This window comes from Nerophis lumbriciformis, linkage group LG19, assembly GCF_033978685.3.
Source record: "Nerophis lumbriciformis linkage group LG19, RoL_Nlum_v2.1, whole genome shotgun sequence".
NCBI classification, from domain to species: Eukaryota; Metazoa; Chordata; class Actinopteri; order Syngnathiformes; family Syngnathidae; genus Nerophis; species Nerophis lumbriciformis.
This window is the reverse complement of record NC_084566.2, coordinates 2,328,233-2,345,362: the sequence shown is the minus strand read 5'-3', so window position 1 is coordinate 2,345,362 and position 17,130 is coordinate 2,328,233. Positions and strand designations below refer to the sequence as shown.

Below are 17,130 nucleotides of genomic sequence, written 5' to 3'. Positions count from 1 at the left end.
GCGTTTGGGGCTGGCTGCTCTGAAAACAAACCCTGCCCACTCTGCTTTGTTCCTGGTCTGAGCTGCTGTGACGTAGATTACCGTAATAACTCCTATAACACTCAAAAGCGCAGATTTCCATCCATCCATCCATCCATCCATTTTCTACCGCTTGTCCCATTCGGGGTTGCGGGGGTTGTTGGAGCCTACCATTGAAATACTTTCTATAGTTCAAGACTTACGGTTATTTAAAAATAGCACTGCACATCATAATGGCCATAAAGATCTAAAAAAATTATGTAGAACGTTGAAAATCTTAATGGGCCGCATGTGGCCCGCGGGCCGTAATTTGCCCAGATCTGCTGTAAACACATCGGCAGATCCTGACATTGACATTTTAATCTTGTTGGCAAACAGAACACTGCGGTCCACATCTGTGATTTACATAAATAAAGCATTAATCAAAGTATCCCTTTAAGTCCTCTACTTTTTTGGCAGTCGACAATTAATTCTGCTGTAGCGTGTTGACTTTAGATGCAGTCAGTAGTCATTTGTTCAACTTCTTTACTTAGACCAGTGGTGTTCCCCAAGGTTCCATTTTAGATCCTCTCTTTTTCATCATTTGGTGAACCGCTAGTTTACTTAAAAAACTTCTCAGACTCAAATGTTTGCAGCAAATTTTCTAAAAACACTATAGTGCTGTCATAGAGCTGATCTTTGACTAGTTTTTTTGAAGAAGGTCTTTCTTAAAAACAGCAGAGCGCTCCTGTAACTCTGACAAAACAAATAGACCAAAATCATGTGTCTACTGTAGAGGACAATGGTTCTACATATTATACAAGATAAGACTAATAGTGACAGAAGAAGTCCGGCCCCCCGGTCTTTAGTTTTCTGGAAAACAATTTTGTTGACTATCCCTTGTGTACAGTGTGAGTGCACAAAACTGGTAGATTTCATACAAACGTGATATATTTCTTCGTTTCCCGACAGCTGTTTGATAAGTGTACAATTGCACATCCTCTTAGAATTAGTTTCGTAACTCGTCCTCTGTTGTCTGCTAAGTTGCCCAACCTTAGAGGCACTTTTTGGCACCGTGTCTCTGTGTTCTGGCTGCAAGTCACTGGCATGTGTGAATGACAACAACAAAGGCTCAGATTCATTTATGTAAATGCCGTTTTGGCACCACCCGCTGGTTGACATACAGCTTTCAACCAGAAACATAAGCCAAGACTTGCGTCTTACATCCTGTACATGCACTAGACATTTAATCAGAAACACCCACACACTCTTATGCTGGGTTTTTAGTAGGGATGTCCGATAATGGCTTTTTGCCGATATCCGATATGCCGATATTGTCCAACTCTTAATTACCGATACCGATATCAACCGATACCGATATATACAGTCGTGGAACACATTTTTATGCCTAATTTGGACAACTAGGTATGGTGAAGATAACGTCCTTTTAAAAAAAAAAAAAAAAATAAGATAAATAAATTAAAAACATTTTCTTGAATAAAAAAAAAAGTAAAACAATATAAAAACAGTTACATAGAAACTAGTAATTAATGAAAATGAGTCAAATTAACTGTTAAAGGTTAGTACTATTAGTGGACCAGCAGCACGCACAATCATGTGTGCTTAAGGACTGTATCCCTTGCAGACTGTATTGATATATAATGTAGGAACCAGAATATTAATAACAGAAAGAAACAAACCTTTTGTGTGAATGAGTGTGAATGAGTGTAAATGGGGGAGGGAGGTTTTTTGGGTTGGTGCACTAATTGTAAGTGTATCTTGTGTTTTTTATGTTGATTTAATAATAAAAAAACAAACAAAAAACGATACCGATAATAAAAGAACGATACCGATAATTTCCGATATTACATTTTAAAGCATTTATCGGCCGATAATATCGGCAGGCTGATATTATCGGACATCTCTAGTTTTTAGAGTCTAACACCATGACCCATGTCTACTTGTGTTGGATTCTTGTATTTGTTAAGAATTGCTGCTAACACATTTTCAATCTGACTATTGAAACTGGAATACAACCTGGCAAATGGAACTCCTCGTTTGTTACTTTTTTACTGAAAGGTGGTGACTGATCCTTTCTCAATAGAATATAATCCAAAGAAAAATGTGGCCAAGGTCTTGGAAGGGCTTATAAGTGAACAGCTGAAAGACTTCTTTGACTTTCTAAATTAATTACTGTCCGGTTTCCAAAAATACAACACTTTCACTGGCACTATGAAAGTGTTATAACCATTTCATAAGTGAAATTGACTCTAAAGACGCGGTCGACCACTCTGTCTTGTCAGGGAGTATAAAAGGATTCAGCTTGCGGCTATAATAAAAAAATAATTCTATAAAAACAAACAAGCAAAAACCCTGAGAGGGCGTTTTATTGTATGTGCTATGGCGCCATCTTTTGGACGAGTTCTCTCATCGCAGTTGCTGCAGTATCCTTCCATCTACCAGCAGTTTTTGTTTTTTTTAACAGGAGGGCCGTTCAGTCTTCTAGCCGTCCGTAGAATTTCTACTCGTATGGATTCTTCATTCATCACTCCAAGCAACGTTTGTAAGTTTTAAAGTACAGTTGCGCTGCCTAGGAGTGCAGCTTGGACAAAGATGATTGGTGAAAATAACGATGATTGGCAAAATGTGCAGGAAATCACGGTTATCAAGTAAAGTTGCAAGGATGCGCAATATTCACAGTGACTGGTTGAGTTTGCGTAAAATCCTAGAAGTAAAAATTAGTATCAGGAAGCGGCCCTCTGAGAGCTTCCGTGACTGCCATGTGGCACACAATGAAAATAAGTTTGACTCCCTTAGTGTACGTTATACCTCGACTGAGGACTGTTTTATTGCTAAACTGACTTCAAAGCATTGGCAACTTCATCCTGGTGAGTCATTTTAAAATTGGATTACCTGCCAAATTTGGGTCAGTTTAAAACTGGAATTAAGAAGTACTGAATGCACATGTCCTCGCTCTGAATGCTGATGATGATTATGATGTATTTATGTGATTTACAACTGCAAATGTATGTGGTTTATGTTTTGTTTTATTCGTGTTTATCGTTGTTTTACATGAAATCTATTTGAGCTGCTATCTTGGCCAGGACCCTCTTAAAAAAGAGATTCTGAATCTCATTGGGTCTACTTCCTCGTTAAATAAAGGTCACTGACTAACTACCTACTTCCCAACTATGTTAAAGTTTTAATAAGATAAAAGGCTGTCATCGCTGTTCATCTAAAGCAGGGGTGCCCACACTTTTTCTGCAGGTGAGCTACTTTTCAATTGACCAAATGGAGGGGATCTACCTCATTCATATACAGTATATCATTTATATTGATTTATTTATGAAAGAGAGTTTTTGTTAACAAGTTAAAGGTGTTTAATGATAATACAAGCATGTTTAACACTTATAGATTCATTTCTTTCATGAATACAAGAATTTAAGTTGGTGTATTACCTGATTCTGATGACTTGCATTGATTGGAATCAGACAGTAGTTCTGATGACGTCTACATATTCAAATGGAGGAGAAAAAAAGTCCTCCTTTCTGTCCAATACCACATGAAAGGGGTTGTTTTTTGCCATCTTATTTGTCCAGCTTCCATACTCCTTTTTATACACTTTACAAGAAATACATTGGCGGCAAACTTCGTAGCTTGCTAGCTAGGGCACGCTAGCTTCTGAGACTCTTATTTTGTTAGCACAGATAGGATGAAGCAGCGCTTTTATTGTGAAGATAGGAACTGTGCAATCGGTTTTTAGAGTTTTGACGGCAGGCACGGCGCAAGAGTCTGTTGAAATAAAACGTTTTTCTCGCCTTCCTGTCGGTCATTTTTTCTTAATAATGATCTGGCAGCAGCCAGCGTCATCTCACAAGACCCTCGGGTGCCGTGAATGTCAATTAAGTGACGAAAGTGATGTATTGGTGAAGATTGATGATCGCTCATTTTTAGGTCTATATTTTTAATGCCTCGCTGGCGATCGACTGACACACTCTCCACTATCGACCGCTAGCTCGCCATCGACGTAATGGGCACCCCTGATCTAAAGTGTGTGTTAAAGAAAGGTGCAAGCATCTGTGCTTCCAACCTTGTCCGAGCAGGTGTTGTCGTCGGGCCCTCCTCCTATGACATAGAGCTTGCCGACACAGCTGGCCACGGCCGGAGAGCTGACCGCCTCTTTCAAGGGTGCCACCTCTGTCCAGCGGTTTGAGAAGGAGTCGTAACACTCTACACTGCTGAGGCGGCTCTGGCCATCGTAGCCACCCACGGCGTAGACCTGAGAACACACGCACACATACAGTTGATCAGCTTTGAGATACAGCAAGGCACACGTCTTATTGCACAGTTTGAACACAAAGAGCTCACCTAATTATCAAAGGTGAACATGTGCTCATACATCAGCACAAAGAGAACCGGTCTATCCGGTGCGCAGAGGAAAATAAATGACGCATTGCTTCCAAATAAACAATCTCTGACTGACGTCTGTAAACTCTGGCCTACAGGCTATTGTTAATAGCTAACCTTTTTCAGCGTGACCCTCGCAGACAATACGTCTTCCACCATTGAAATATGTCTTAGTGCCCATAAAACATTTTAATGGCATGAAAACTGAGCGGCAGGTAACATACACACGCACAATCTAATGGTGAGAAAACACACACAAAAGTGTTTATAACAATGATAAGTATTGCTGCATATCTGATGCAATCGAAACTCCTCATCCTGTTCCCATCCTTCCTATGCAAATTACCGGTAGTACTCTGAAGAAGCACAAAAAGAAGGAAGGAAGACAAAGAAAGGAACATACCAAACATAAGAGAAATGAGAAGAACTGTACGTTGAAAACAGGTATTTGCATTTTACGCTTTGCAGCATCACCGCCTGTGGTGAGTTTGGCAGTTAAAATGATGTGTTTTGCATGTGCTGATGACAACCACCATCTGCTGGAGCTCACAATTATAGAGAGCAACTGCCACCTTATCATGTTTGTTTCTTGAATCCACTCATATTAGGTAGGTTGAGTTCCTCACTCAATCAATTCCACAATTTTACTCCACATATCGATATGCAGAATGTTTTAGTGGCATACAGAGCCCCTCACTTGTTGACCAAATTATGGTCATATTACAAGTGTCTTAAATTGTCTCATATGTCCTGGGCCCTTGAAAATGTACCGTATTCTGCATCCTAAATGGTAAATGTATTTTTATTGCAAAACCTCTTAAATTAAACCTCAACATTATGCTTTAATTACATGTTGATTACCGTATTTTCCAGACCATAGGGCGCACCGGATTATAAGGCGCACTGCCGATGAATGGTCTATTTTCGATCTTTTTCATATACTGTATAAGGCGCACCGGATTATAGGGCACATTAAAGGAGTCTATTTTTTTTTCTTCCTAAATGTAAAATACTTCCTTGTGGTCTACATAACATGTAATGGTGGTTCTTTGGTCAAAATGTTGCATAGATGATGTTTTACAGATCATCTTCAAGTCGCTTTCTGACAGTTGCTTCAAGATGCGCCGTTTTGTGGGCGGTCTTATTTACGTGGCTCACCTTCGGCAGCGTCTTCTCCACGTCATCTTTGTTGTAGCGGTGTAGCGTGCAAGGACGGGAGTGGAAGAAGTGTCAAAAGATGGAGTTAACTGTTTTAATGACTTTCAGACTTTACTTCAATCAATAACGGGGCAGCATCTCCTTATCCATGGCTCACTAGTGCAACAACAACGCCGGAAATGTGTCCCGTGAAAAACTGTCCAACTGGAACTCTCTAATAACTAAACTTCCTTGGGTGAATTATGTAAACTCACTACACCGGTATGTTTAGCGCTTTCATGGCGAGTTTACTGACAGATATAAGTAAGAACTTTACACTACTTTATATTAGAAATGGCAACAGCAGAGGATGAATATCCCATAACAAGAAGATAGACAAAAAGAAGAAGATTATCGACTACGGCGTCGGCGTGGACTACAAAGGCGGACGCGCTCAATTTTTCAGGACTGATGCAGATCCCAAATACAGATCAGCAGGTACCAGAAGGTAAGAAAAGTTGCTTTTGCGTAATATTGCGAAACAAAACGGCAGATAATATGTCTTACCTACTGGTCACACTTATCATTACACCATGTACCAAATAAAATAGCTTTGAGGTCTGTAAGCAAAACCAGAATTATTCTGTACATTAAGCGCACCGGGTTATAAGGTGCACTGTTGAGTTTTAAGGGGAAAAAAGGATTTTAAGTGTGCCTTAATAGTCCGAAAAATACGGTATTCTATTTCAAACTCACAATGGCAATATATTATTAAAGTAAAATCACAAAAAGGCTCTCGTTGTCCAAATTCTGTGCTTCTGAGCTTATGTAGTTAAAGGGCGACAATAACGGCAAGGGGACGAGGAACAACTCATACAAACTAATACCCTAGTGGAAAAACATTGACAATGATAGACATGAACAGCCGTCCCTGAGCACAGACATGCTAGGGACAAGACCTATTTTTGTGCAAGTGCAAGAGAGGAGGAGACAGGACAGATAGGTGTTTGTGTGCCGTGAAACACCAGTGTGAAGTCCGTAAATGCAAACAATTGCCCTACGGAAACATAACATCGTAAACGTCTTCCTGAGAACCAGTGTCCTTTGCAGTGGACATTTGTGTTTTGCATAACATGTTTCTTTAAATTTCTAATTCTCACAAAAGAATAAAAGACCAAAACTAAATGAACAAATGCATACAATTAAACGACAGTCATGCAGAAAAAAATGGTATTAAATGTGGCGAGCCTATTGGTTGTAGTCAAAATACTTTGAAAGACTTGCTAGCATATATATTCTTATTTTCCAAATCATTACAATGACTAATAATTGGCAATTATTTGTTCCGTATGTGCCCTTTCAAAGATATTTTGCTTGATGGCAGCCATGTTTTTCAACCAATCTTTCTCAAATAAGTGCTTTGTAGGACACTAAAGCCATGTGCCAAAGTTTGCGGTAAATCAGAAAAACACTTTAAAGCTACAGAAGATGTTTTGCAGACTCCACTGAGTCGTGTGAGAAATTTCAAGTCAATCACACTTCCGAGGTCAACTTTGTTTTTTAATAATAGTGTTGCTATGTGGTGTGTATGTCGTTAAAAACAACAGCACAGGCAACACAGTAAACGTGCAGGTTCCTGACAAATTGTACCCCTTTTGTGTGGAGCGGTTCAGAAGTAGAAGATTTTGAAACTTAACTATTACCGTCTTGAATTTTATCGCGGTGTATCACTAGAATAGTAAGTACTAACGTTTCAAACTGTGATTATTGTAAAACTGTGATTGATAATCGCACTTGGAAAAACTCAGTGATACTGCTCATTACCTGCAGACGCAGCTAGCACGCTAATCGCTTGCTCAATGCTAACATGAATACATTCACACAGTTATTCTAAAACTGTGGTAAGGGTGCCACTAGTGGTACACAGGCTCTATCTAGTGGTATGCCCAAAAATCACTTAATTAAATGAATATTGTAATGTTTTATTTTCCTATATTCAAACACAGTGTTACTGTTCAAACTGTGTGTAATGTTACAATATACTTTCTAAATAAAACTTATGCTTTGTTTTTAATGTATACTTAGGCTTACTACAATACTGTATTTTAATGATGGTGATTATGGTTAGGTGAGTGTTTTCTGAGGTAGTATTTATGTGAAAAATTTGAGGACAAACTACATTCAAGTATCCCACACCACCCAAAAACACCCGTTTTCCACTCTAAAATCTTTACAAATTAAAACAGAACAAGATAAACATATTTTAAAAAATCTCAATAATATGACTCTTAGGAAGCCAGAACAAAATGTAATGTTTCCTTTGCCAAGAAAAGTATATTTTGTGTTTATTTATTTATAAATAAAACTTTGTTAATAGATTTCAGTGAATGCATACTTTTTGAGCACGTTCAACAAGAGTGTGATAATAATTATAACCCTGATATGAAATCTTCATATCGTTAACAACATGCAGCATTCTTTATGCATGAAATGTGTCAGATTTGTGTTGCAGTTCAAAAATGGGGAAATAACATGGGGACGTTAAATGAGGAAATGAGCAAAAGAGGATGGAAAATCAACCCCACAGATTTACTGAATATCCTACCCGTGTAATACAGCGTTTGCATTTTTAAGTAGTTAAAGGAGAAAAGCTCCTAAAGGAAAAAAGCTACACAGGAATACAAAAAAATGGCAAAAAAGCCCATATGTGTGCGGCAGACACAGGAAGTGGTCAAGAGACGGGAACCTCCTCTGGGAGTGAAAGGAATGTCTCTCCAGGAACATCTATGTGTGTAAATCCTAAAGCTGTGTCACTGTGGTGTGTGTATACAGGGTACGCTCAGCTTTCATCACACAAATAAATGCACTGTACATTAATGATCTAACTAACTGTCTTTCTTATTGAATTACTTTTACAACGACAACCTCCTTATGACCAATGTTCCCCCTAATGTGTGGTATGTGAGCAAACGCAAAAACTCCCGGAGCATTCAGTGGAGCACATGTGAGCAACATCAGACATGCACACACTGTCGCCATACCAGCAGCACACCTGTCTAACACCTGCCATCAAGTAGCAGTAAAGTGGAAAAACAAGTTGCCTCTATATTGAGGCTATTATCATATACATCTGATCTATGACACAAAGACTTCCAAAGCTTGCTAATAAATAGATATGATCAAAATAGTATCAATCTCGCTGAGATTCCTGAGCCATTTTGAAAGCTAATGAGGAAGCCAGTCACGTGATCGCGTAACCAGCTCAGTGGCCTTGTGGTTACAGTGTCCGCCCTGAGACTGGTAGGTCGTGAGTTCAAACCCTGGCCGAGCCATACCAAAGACTACAAAAATGGGACCCATTGGCTCCCTGCTTGGCACTCAGCATCAAGGGTTGGAATTGGGGGTTAAATCACCAAAATGAATCCCGAGCACGGTGCACGCTGCTGCTCACTGCTCCCCTCACCTCCCAGGAGGTGAACATGGGGATGGGTCAAATGCAGAGGACACATTTTACCACACCTAGTGTGTGTGTGACAATCGTTGGGACTTTAACTCTAACGTCGCGCTAGGAACCAAAGATCCCTTCCCCATCAACAACAATGCTAATCAAGCAGACTTTGTGAAAGAAAAGTTATGATCCAGAACCTTAAATTTTTGAGCCCGAATAAAAAGAGGATGAGCAATACATTTTAGAAGCCGACTGCTCCTGGGGGGATGCAGCTTTATTGTGACACTAGCCTCCGCAGCATTGCTAAGTGCTAAACATACAAACTAACCGTTTTAAACCATAATAAAACAAACACTTACATAAAGAATTAATTGCAACCCTCACAAAGTTCTTGCAAGAAGCATCTCCCAGGGATGTGAAAGTCGACCAGTCTCTCGGACTATGGCCACATTTGTCTACTTGATGCATGAATTATAACCTATAATTTACTTTTAGCCAGTCTGAGACAAAGTAGAAGCGTCGCCGGCTTATGGTGTGTCAACAATAGCAGCGTAAGCCAGTATTAGCTTAATGCTATCAATGCGCCGCTAAAATAGGCCATCTGCGCTGGCGCTTATAACAACAATATCACTCATATTAGGTTAATTTCAAGTCACGACATGTAAATGGAATATTGTTGGCAGTTTCTTGATGTTTTTAGAGAGAGTATAGAGGACCATCAATCTGTTGACTTAATTGTTAGCTATTTATGCACAATTTCGAGTGCATAAAAAAGCCAAGCATATGCACTCTTGACTTACAAAAGGATTGTGAATGATATCATCAGATCGCTTTCAAATGTTTGCATATTTCCAGTATGACTGATGTGATAACATGGTCAGAGTGCAGAAGCGTTACTACTGTGATGTCGCTCTCCGAAAATAGCCAAAAGTATTCGGAGTGGAATATTCAAAATGGCTGACAGAATTTGTGGCATTTTGTGATGTTTAAACGGTGTTTACACATACTTTGCGGATTGTAAAAACAATTGGATATGGTTTAAAAAATACAATAAAAAACAATTAATTAACTTGTTTTCCACTCTCCTGGTACTTTAAATGTCTTATTATAATCAAGTGACATCAGTCATTTCCATGAGATTGTTTTCTAATACAGGTGATTTAGCTCACTTACAATGAAAATAACCACAAAAAAAAAGATTTTTCATGAGCTATGTACTCGTATTGTATGTCTGGGTGGGGGTCCTGTTTTGGAATGAAGGTTTACCCCTTTCAGAAATCACATTTAGTTCCCCTTAAAACATTCACATGTTGGTATATAGTACATTCCTGTAACTTTCTGTCTGTAGAATATATATTTTTATGAGCATTTCTGTAATCTAGTAACAGCACTTTGCGATTAAAAAATAACATTCTTAATAAATGACTGTAGAATAGGCAGCACACATCAAATTGAGGCGTCATAGTGTACACACCTGGAATTTACACTTTTTGTGTGGCCATAAACGCATCAGTAGCTAAGTGCCATGACTGTGTGTGTGTTGGCGCAAGTGAGAAAGAGCGAGCGGGTGCTGTTGATATGGCAAGTAACAGATAATTGGTTATGGTCTGGTTTGTACGGCAGACAATGGCCAGTTTTACTAGAAAGACGTTTATACTAATGTTTTTTGTGTGGTTATGGCCGACAATAAACAATTTTGCTCAAAAAGGTGATCGTTGGAATTCCTGTCCTCTTCAAAGCGTCTCGAAAAATAAGTGTTGACGAACATTGTTTCATTTGTTGTGGCCGCTGGTTGTCACCTGTCACTCACAGTTGCATTCCAAAATCATACAGAATAAATTGCTACGTGTTTATTTTGTTTAGAGTTCAGATGATATTGAATTTTGTGTGTACCGTATTATCTTGTTATTTACAACCATAAATGCTGTGCAAACATTGTAGGAGACCATAACAAGTATCCAAGTTGTTATGTTGAAACACCATAGCACCTTATAGTAATGGTTCTGCATCACACACTTATGCAAAGGCAGAACAGCAGATACTGTACATGATAAGGGCTCGCTACAATGCAAGTAGCAGGCACCAGCGATGGGCACATATCCAAGGAACGTCTGGTGCCCTTAAACAGGAATGTCCACCTGGCCGTGTATTGGGAGACTGTAAATAGCACAGCCAGCAGAGATTAGGCATCGCGCCACGTGTACCAATACTTCAGTCAAAAAGGCTTTCAGTGCTGGAAGCTGGATTTGTGTGAGTTATTGATGTCACAATTGTGTTAAACAATCCAGAAGGCATCTTGGTAGAGCCACTTTATGAACAATATCTAGTATAGCAAATCCAACCTAACAAATGTTTCATGTAGAGGACTTTGGGGCTGGATTTTTGTGAAAAGTCAGATATCATATTGGTTTAATAGGTTGGTCTTCCAAGCTTTGTTGCCTTGCTGTTGTGTGTAATAGTGCGGCCCAGTGGCAAACGTCTACACTCCACAGGGTTTTTGGTCAAGTAAAGCTGGATTCACGAGAGCAATTTAGTCAAATACACTTAATAGGTGTAATGTACAGCCTGGCACATGCATTTTAGGTTTTTAATAAGCGTTTTTTGTGACTTTGTCCAGCAAGGACTGCATACTGAGAAGTCAAAAGTATGCGGGGACCATTATATTTGTTTATTTTGTAAAATAAAATGCTTTTACAGATGTTTATTTTATGGAGGAATGTAGTTAATCATATGGCACCCAATGTTATTAAAAAGTATTGATTTTGAATTTAATTTTTACCCTTAGATTCGAATGGTGGCCAAAGATTCACAGCACTAATATACCTCATGATTCTCAACGGCTCTGACATGGACTGTGAGTTGTAAGGTCTTGTAGAGACAGGTGTGTGCCTTTCCTAATCAAGTTCAATCAGTTTAATTAAACACAGCTGGACTCAGCATCTCAAGGAGGATCTGAAAAAATGGACATGTGAGTTAAATATGAGAGTCACAGCAAAGGGTCTGAATACGACCATGTGATATTTTTAGCTTTTATTTTCTTTGCAAATAATTCTACTTTTTTTTTTTTAACATATACACATACACACATACTCTATATTAAGGCTGCAGCTAACGATTATTTTTCTATCGATTAATCTATAGATTATTTTTTCGATTAATCGGTTAATCTATAGATTATTTTTTTCGATTAATCTATAGATTATTTTTCCTTTTACCGATTATTTTTTTTTATTTAAAATGAAGATGAAAAAATAAATGTAGGCCAGTTTTTTCAAAAGGCATGGCTTTTATTTACAAAAGAAAAAAGTATGGCCACTCAGTCAACATTGACAACAACATGACAAAATATTCTGTAACAATGTAAACATTTAAAACTTTTAACATTTAACAAAATTAAAAGTAGCTTATTTGCTTTTTAATGTGCAAATATAAAAGTAAACATCCAGTGCAATCTTAATATTCTGCAATAGTATAAGCATTTCAAAAGTAAAAGAATTGCTTATTTGCTAAAATGTGCAAAAATAAAGATAAACATCCAATACAAAAAAGTGCAAAACGAAATATTCTGTAACAGTGTAAACATTTCAACAAAAGTAAAAGTATTGCTTATTTTGCTTAATAACACAACAATGATAGTATGATTAAAGTGAAAGTTAATTGTTGGTTTGTACATAGTATATGTAACTGTTAATGTTGTAAAAGGTATTTGCACAACTAATTAACGTTAGCGTTAAAGAGGAGCGCATCTTTGTAAACACTGAACAGGCACGCCAAACGCGCCTCTCAGAGCGAAACAGTGTTTTAGTTTATGAATTTACAACGCAGATACAAATGACACATTCATGTTTTTGTGTAATGATGACAACGTATACTCACGCGGACGATTGACTAGTTGATGGTGATGGCAAGAACGCTGTCGGGTGTTTTCTTTTCAAATGTTCGTTTATAGCCGTTGTGCATACAACAACATTATTAGCAGAGGTGGGTAGAGTAGCCAGAAATTGTACTCAAGTAAGAGTACTGTTACTTTAGAGATTTATTACTCAAGTAAAAGTAAGGAGTAGTCACCCAAATATTTACTTGAGTAAAAGTAAAAAGTATATTGTGAAAAAACTACTCAAGTACTGAGTAACTGATGAGTAACATACACATATATATATATTATATATATATATATATACACACACACACACACACACACACACACACATATATATATATATATATATATATATATATATATATATATATATATATATACATATATATATATACACACACACACACATATATATATATATACACATATATATACATACATTGATATATACAGTATATAATTTATATTTATTTATTTTGCCGTTTTTGTTTACATGTTAAAGGTGTTTTAATGAATATACATGCATGTTTAACACATATAGATTCCTTTCTTTCATGAAGACAAGAATATAAGTTGGTGTATTACCTGATTCTGATGACTTGCATTGATTGTAAACAGACAGTATTGCTTATAACGTCCACGTTTTCAAATGGAGGAGAAAAAAAGTTCCTCCTTTCTGTCTAATACCACATGAAAGTGGTTGGTTTTTGGTATCTTATTTGTCCATCTTCCATATTCGTTTTTATACACTTTACAAGAAATAAATTGGCGGCAAACTCCGTAGCTTGCTAGCTTGTTTGCGCTGGCTTTCGGAGACTCTTATTTTGAAAGCGCGGCGCGATGGAGCGGCACTTTTATTGTGAAGACAGGAACTGTGCAGTCAGTCTTTAGGCTTTTGACGGGATGTACGGTTGAAATAAAAAGTAGTCTTTTTTCCTTCACACTTTTGATTGATTGATTGAAACTTTTATTATTAGATTGCACAGTACAGTACATATTCCGTACAATTGACCACTAAATGGCAACACCCCAATACGTTTTTCAACTTGTTTAAGTCAGGTCATGTGACCGACTGGCTCTGTTTGATTGGTCCAACGTCACCAGTGACTGCATCTGATTGGTGGAACGGAGTGAAACGTCACCAGTAAGGCAGGCACTTTGAAGGTCTGTCTGACAGACCAAAACAAACAAAGTGTGCATTAACAGATCGATAAAAATTAGTAGCGAGTAGCGAGCTGAATGTAGATAAAAGTAGCGGAGTAAAAGTAGCGTTTCTTCTTAGGCCGTTTATTGAAATACTCCCACACTTTTGACGACTTTTGGCGTGCTTTTTTCCCCTCGCTCGCACCGCTCGCATCGTCTGCTTTGCGCTCCGCCATGACGGTAGTGTGACGTAAATATGCGACGCGTCGAAGCACAAAAACGGCGTCGACGTATTTACGTAACCGATGACGTCGACTATGTCGACGCGTCGTTTCAGCCCTACTCTATATATCACATACACATACACACATACTCTGTATATAAAACAAAACTTAGTGTCAGCTTTGTGTTATTGATGACAAACTGTATTATTACTAGTTATTACAAGGGTATGCAAATTGTGGCCTGAGGGCCATTTGTGGTCTGCGACTGGAGTTTTGTTGGTCTGACGCATAGAGTCAGGAAAAAAAAAATCGGTAACACTTTAATATGGGGAACAGATATTCACCATTAATTAGTTGCTTATTAACATGCAAATTAGTAACATATTGGCTCTTAATTAGTCATTATTAAGTACTTATTAATACCTTATTCTGCATGGTCTTACTATACAACCAGTAAGCCATTAACTAAGAGTCTTCCCTCAATAACCTCAGAATTATTGCTTATTAGTAACCCTAACCCTAACCCTTATATGTTCCCCGAGTGTCCAAATAACTCTAAATTAAGTTGTTGTTACTTTAATAAGCAACTAATTAATGGTGAATATGTAGCTGAGATAGGCTCCAGTACCCCCCGCGACTCCAAAAGGGACAAGCGGTAGAAAAATCAATGGATGGATGGATGTTCTCCATACTAAAGTGTTACCAAAAAAATCTAAAGTAAAAATGTTGATTTATGAATTAATTGGTTCTTGAACTAGGTTCGTCAATAAAAAAGTTTGTATAGTGAAGCAATGTTCTCCATAACAAACAATGTAACTATGAATAATGTGTTCCAGCCTCGACGAGTCCATATTTTAGTGAAGGTTTGTACACTTTGAACAAAATATAAAGTGCTTTACAGTACTGTATATCAAACAAACATAACAAGGACGTAATGGATCAACTATCTCTTTATTATCAAGGCAACAACAAGCTAAACGGTCCTGTATGTGCTGCTCCGCCCTAACAAATGTATCAGAAATCACAAAAATCCTTAACTTTAACAACTATATTAGTACAATAGCAAATATTTTAAAAAGTAAACTCCACTTTACATTGTCATCGGCAAATGAGCAACTGACGAGAGAAGAGAAATGAGCTGACAGAGGTGTGCTCTTGGAAGAAATGCAGCTGTATTAGATGTAGTGTCTTCTCCTCTGCTGTGATATAAGTCTGCTTTGGCATATTTTTCCAGAAAAGTCAGGTCTCATTACAATGAAAAACTTGCTGTGGTACGAAGCCTGCTTTGTCAATCTCTTTAATACAAGTGAGCACAAAATGGCTGCCAGCGTGACACAAATGAATGAATGAAGCATTGGTACACAGAGACATGTGTACCAATGTACAGGTCTTAGCGAAACCTGGCTCAAACCAGTGCACAAAAAGAGGGGTTCGTAAATCGAGGTTCCACTTTATTGTAATGACAAAAAGCTGAAATTGTGATACTAATAATACACTTTGCACCTGTAACGCAAAGCTGATATTGAGTTTTGTGTTAGTCTTTTCTTTTTTTTTTTTTTTTACAAAAAAACAACAACTTTTCAGTACCGGTATATTGGACACCCTTGAGTTTGTAAGCATCACAAGTTCAGCCTTTTCTCACTACATTACGTATTTTTCCGTACATTTTTACTGTTGGGTTCTATTCCGACAATATGCAGTGGGCCAACAAAACTCAAGCTGTGGGCCCGCAAATGGCCCCAGGGCTGCATTTTGGACTGCTCTAGGGGCTTTTAGACGGAGGAAACAGAGAATTGGTGTGCGGCTTTAAACAATAAATAAAGTGCGCCTTGTGATAACTTGCCCTTATGGTTCAACATAACCGATAAGCAAAAAGCACACTATTGACCCAGGTGACTGGAATTTAGAGTGACTTCCTATCTGCTACTAGATTATTAGTGTCAGTTACACAGGAAGAAAAAGGTATGTTTAAAACCAAATTCCTGCGTGTCTGGCGGTTACGGGGGTATATGGAGTACTTCTGTATGAGGGTTGGAGGCGTCGACCAGAACCTAAAATGACCTTAAAGTAGACTGAAAGCATTCTATTGACTTCCGAGCAATTATTGCAAATGTAAACTCAGGCACTTGACAGTCCAGTCATCTTAAAGTATGACCCATTGTGTACTACTCACTCGTAGTACATCAAGTTCAAACCACAAAGGATAGAATATGTTGTGTTTACAGCAAAAACATGTTAAAAAAAAGTCACTCACCTTGCCCAGCAGGACGCCCATCTTGTGTCTCCACCGTCCTTTGTTTAAAGAAGCCACTCTGATCCACAAGTTGAGTTGGGAGTTGTACATCCACACGTCCCTGCTGTTGATGCGACCGCCTGTACGGCACACAACAATCTCATTCAACTTTGGCAACATTTAAAAAATATGGTATTTAATCTCAAACAATTTAGAAGTATCTTATCAAACCATTCTCTTTCTCTTAGAAAAGTGCCAAGAAAGGTCAAATAGAGGACTAAAAAAGAAAAAAAAATACTGTAAGAAGTTATAGAAAAGCAATATTTGGCCGTAAATCAGCTCGTAAGCCTGACATATTTTTACAAGTCCTCACATGTGCCCTTTTAGTCTTGAAAAAGCCCCTCATCCTAGAAAATATTCACTCCCTGACTTCAAACAGTGAATGACTTTGAATCATTTAATAACAAGCTCTTTGTCAGACAGTGGTATTTTTAAACCATTCATAAATTCATCACATGCTGAATAATGTCATTAAAAAACTTCCGGATAGGCATTTTTTTCTGTTGGTGTCACGGATTTGCTGTTTGGTGGCTTTAACCACCTGACAACCAGCGTCCTTTGCAGTGGACATGTGTGCTTTGCTTAACAGGGCTATTTCCCC

General features: G+C 38.1%; 1 protein-coding gene across 1 annotated transcript in view; it reads right to left on the bottom strand.

Moving 5' to 3' along the window:
• klhl24a (kelch-like family member 24a) overlaps positions 1 to 17,130 on the bottom strand; it is a 49,692-nt gene that overhangs the window by 7,255 nt on the left and 25,307 nt on the right. Inside the window, exons 5-6 of the mRNA XM_061979721.2 lie at positions 16,491 to 16,609; positions 4,088 to 4,276 (exon numbers count right to left, since the gene is read on the bottom strand). Of these exons, the coding sequence (XP_061835705.1) occupies positions 4,088 to 4,276; positions 16,491 to 16,609 (308 nt within the window). The remainder of the gene's footprint in view (positions 1 to 4,087; positions 4,277 to 16,490; positions 16,610 to 17,130) is intronic.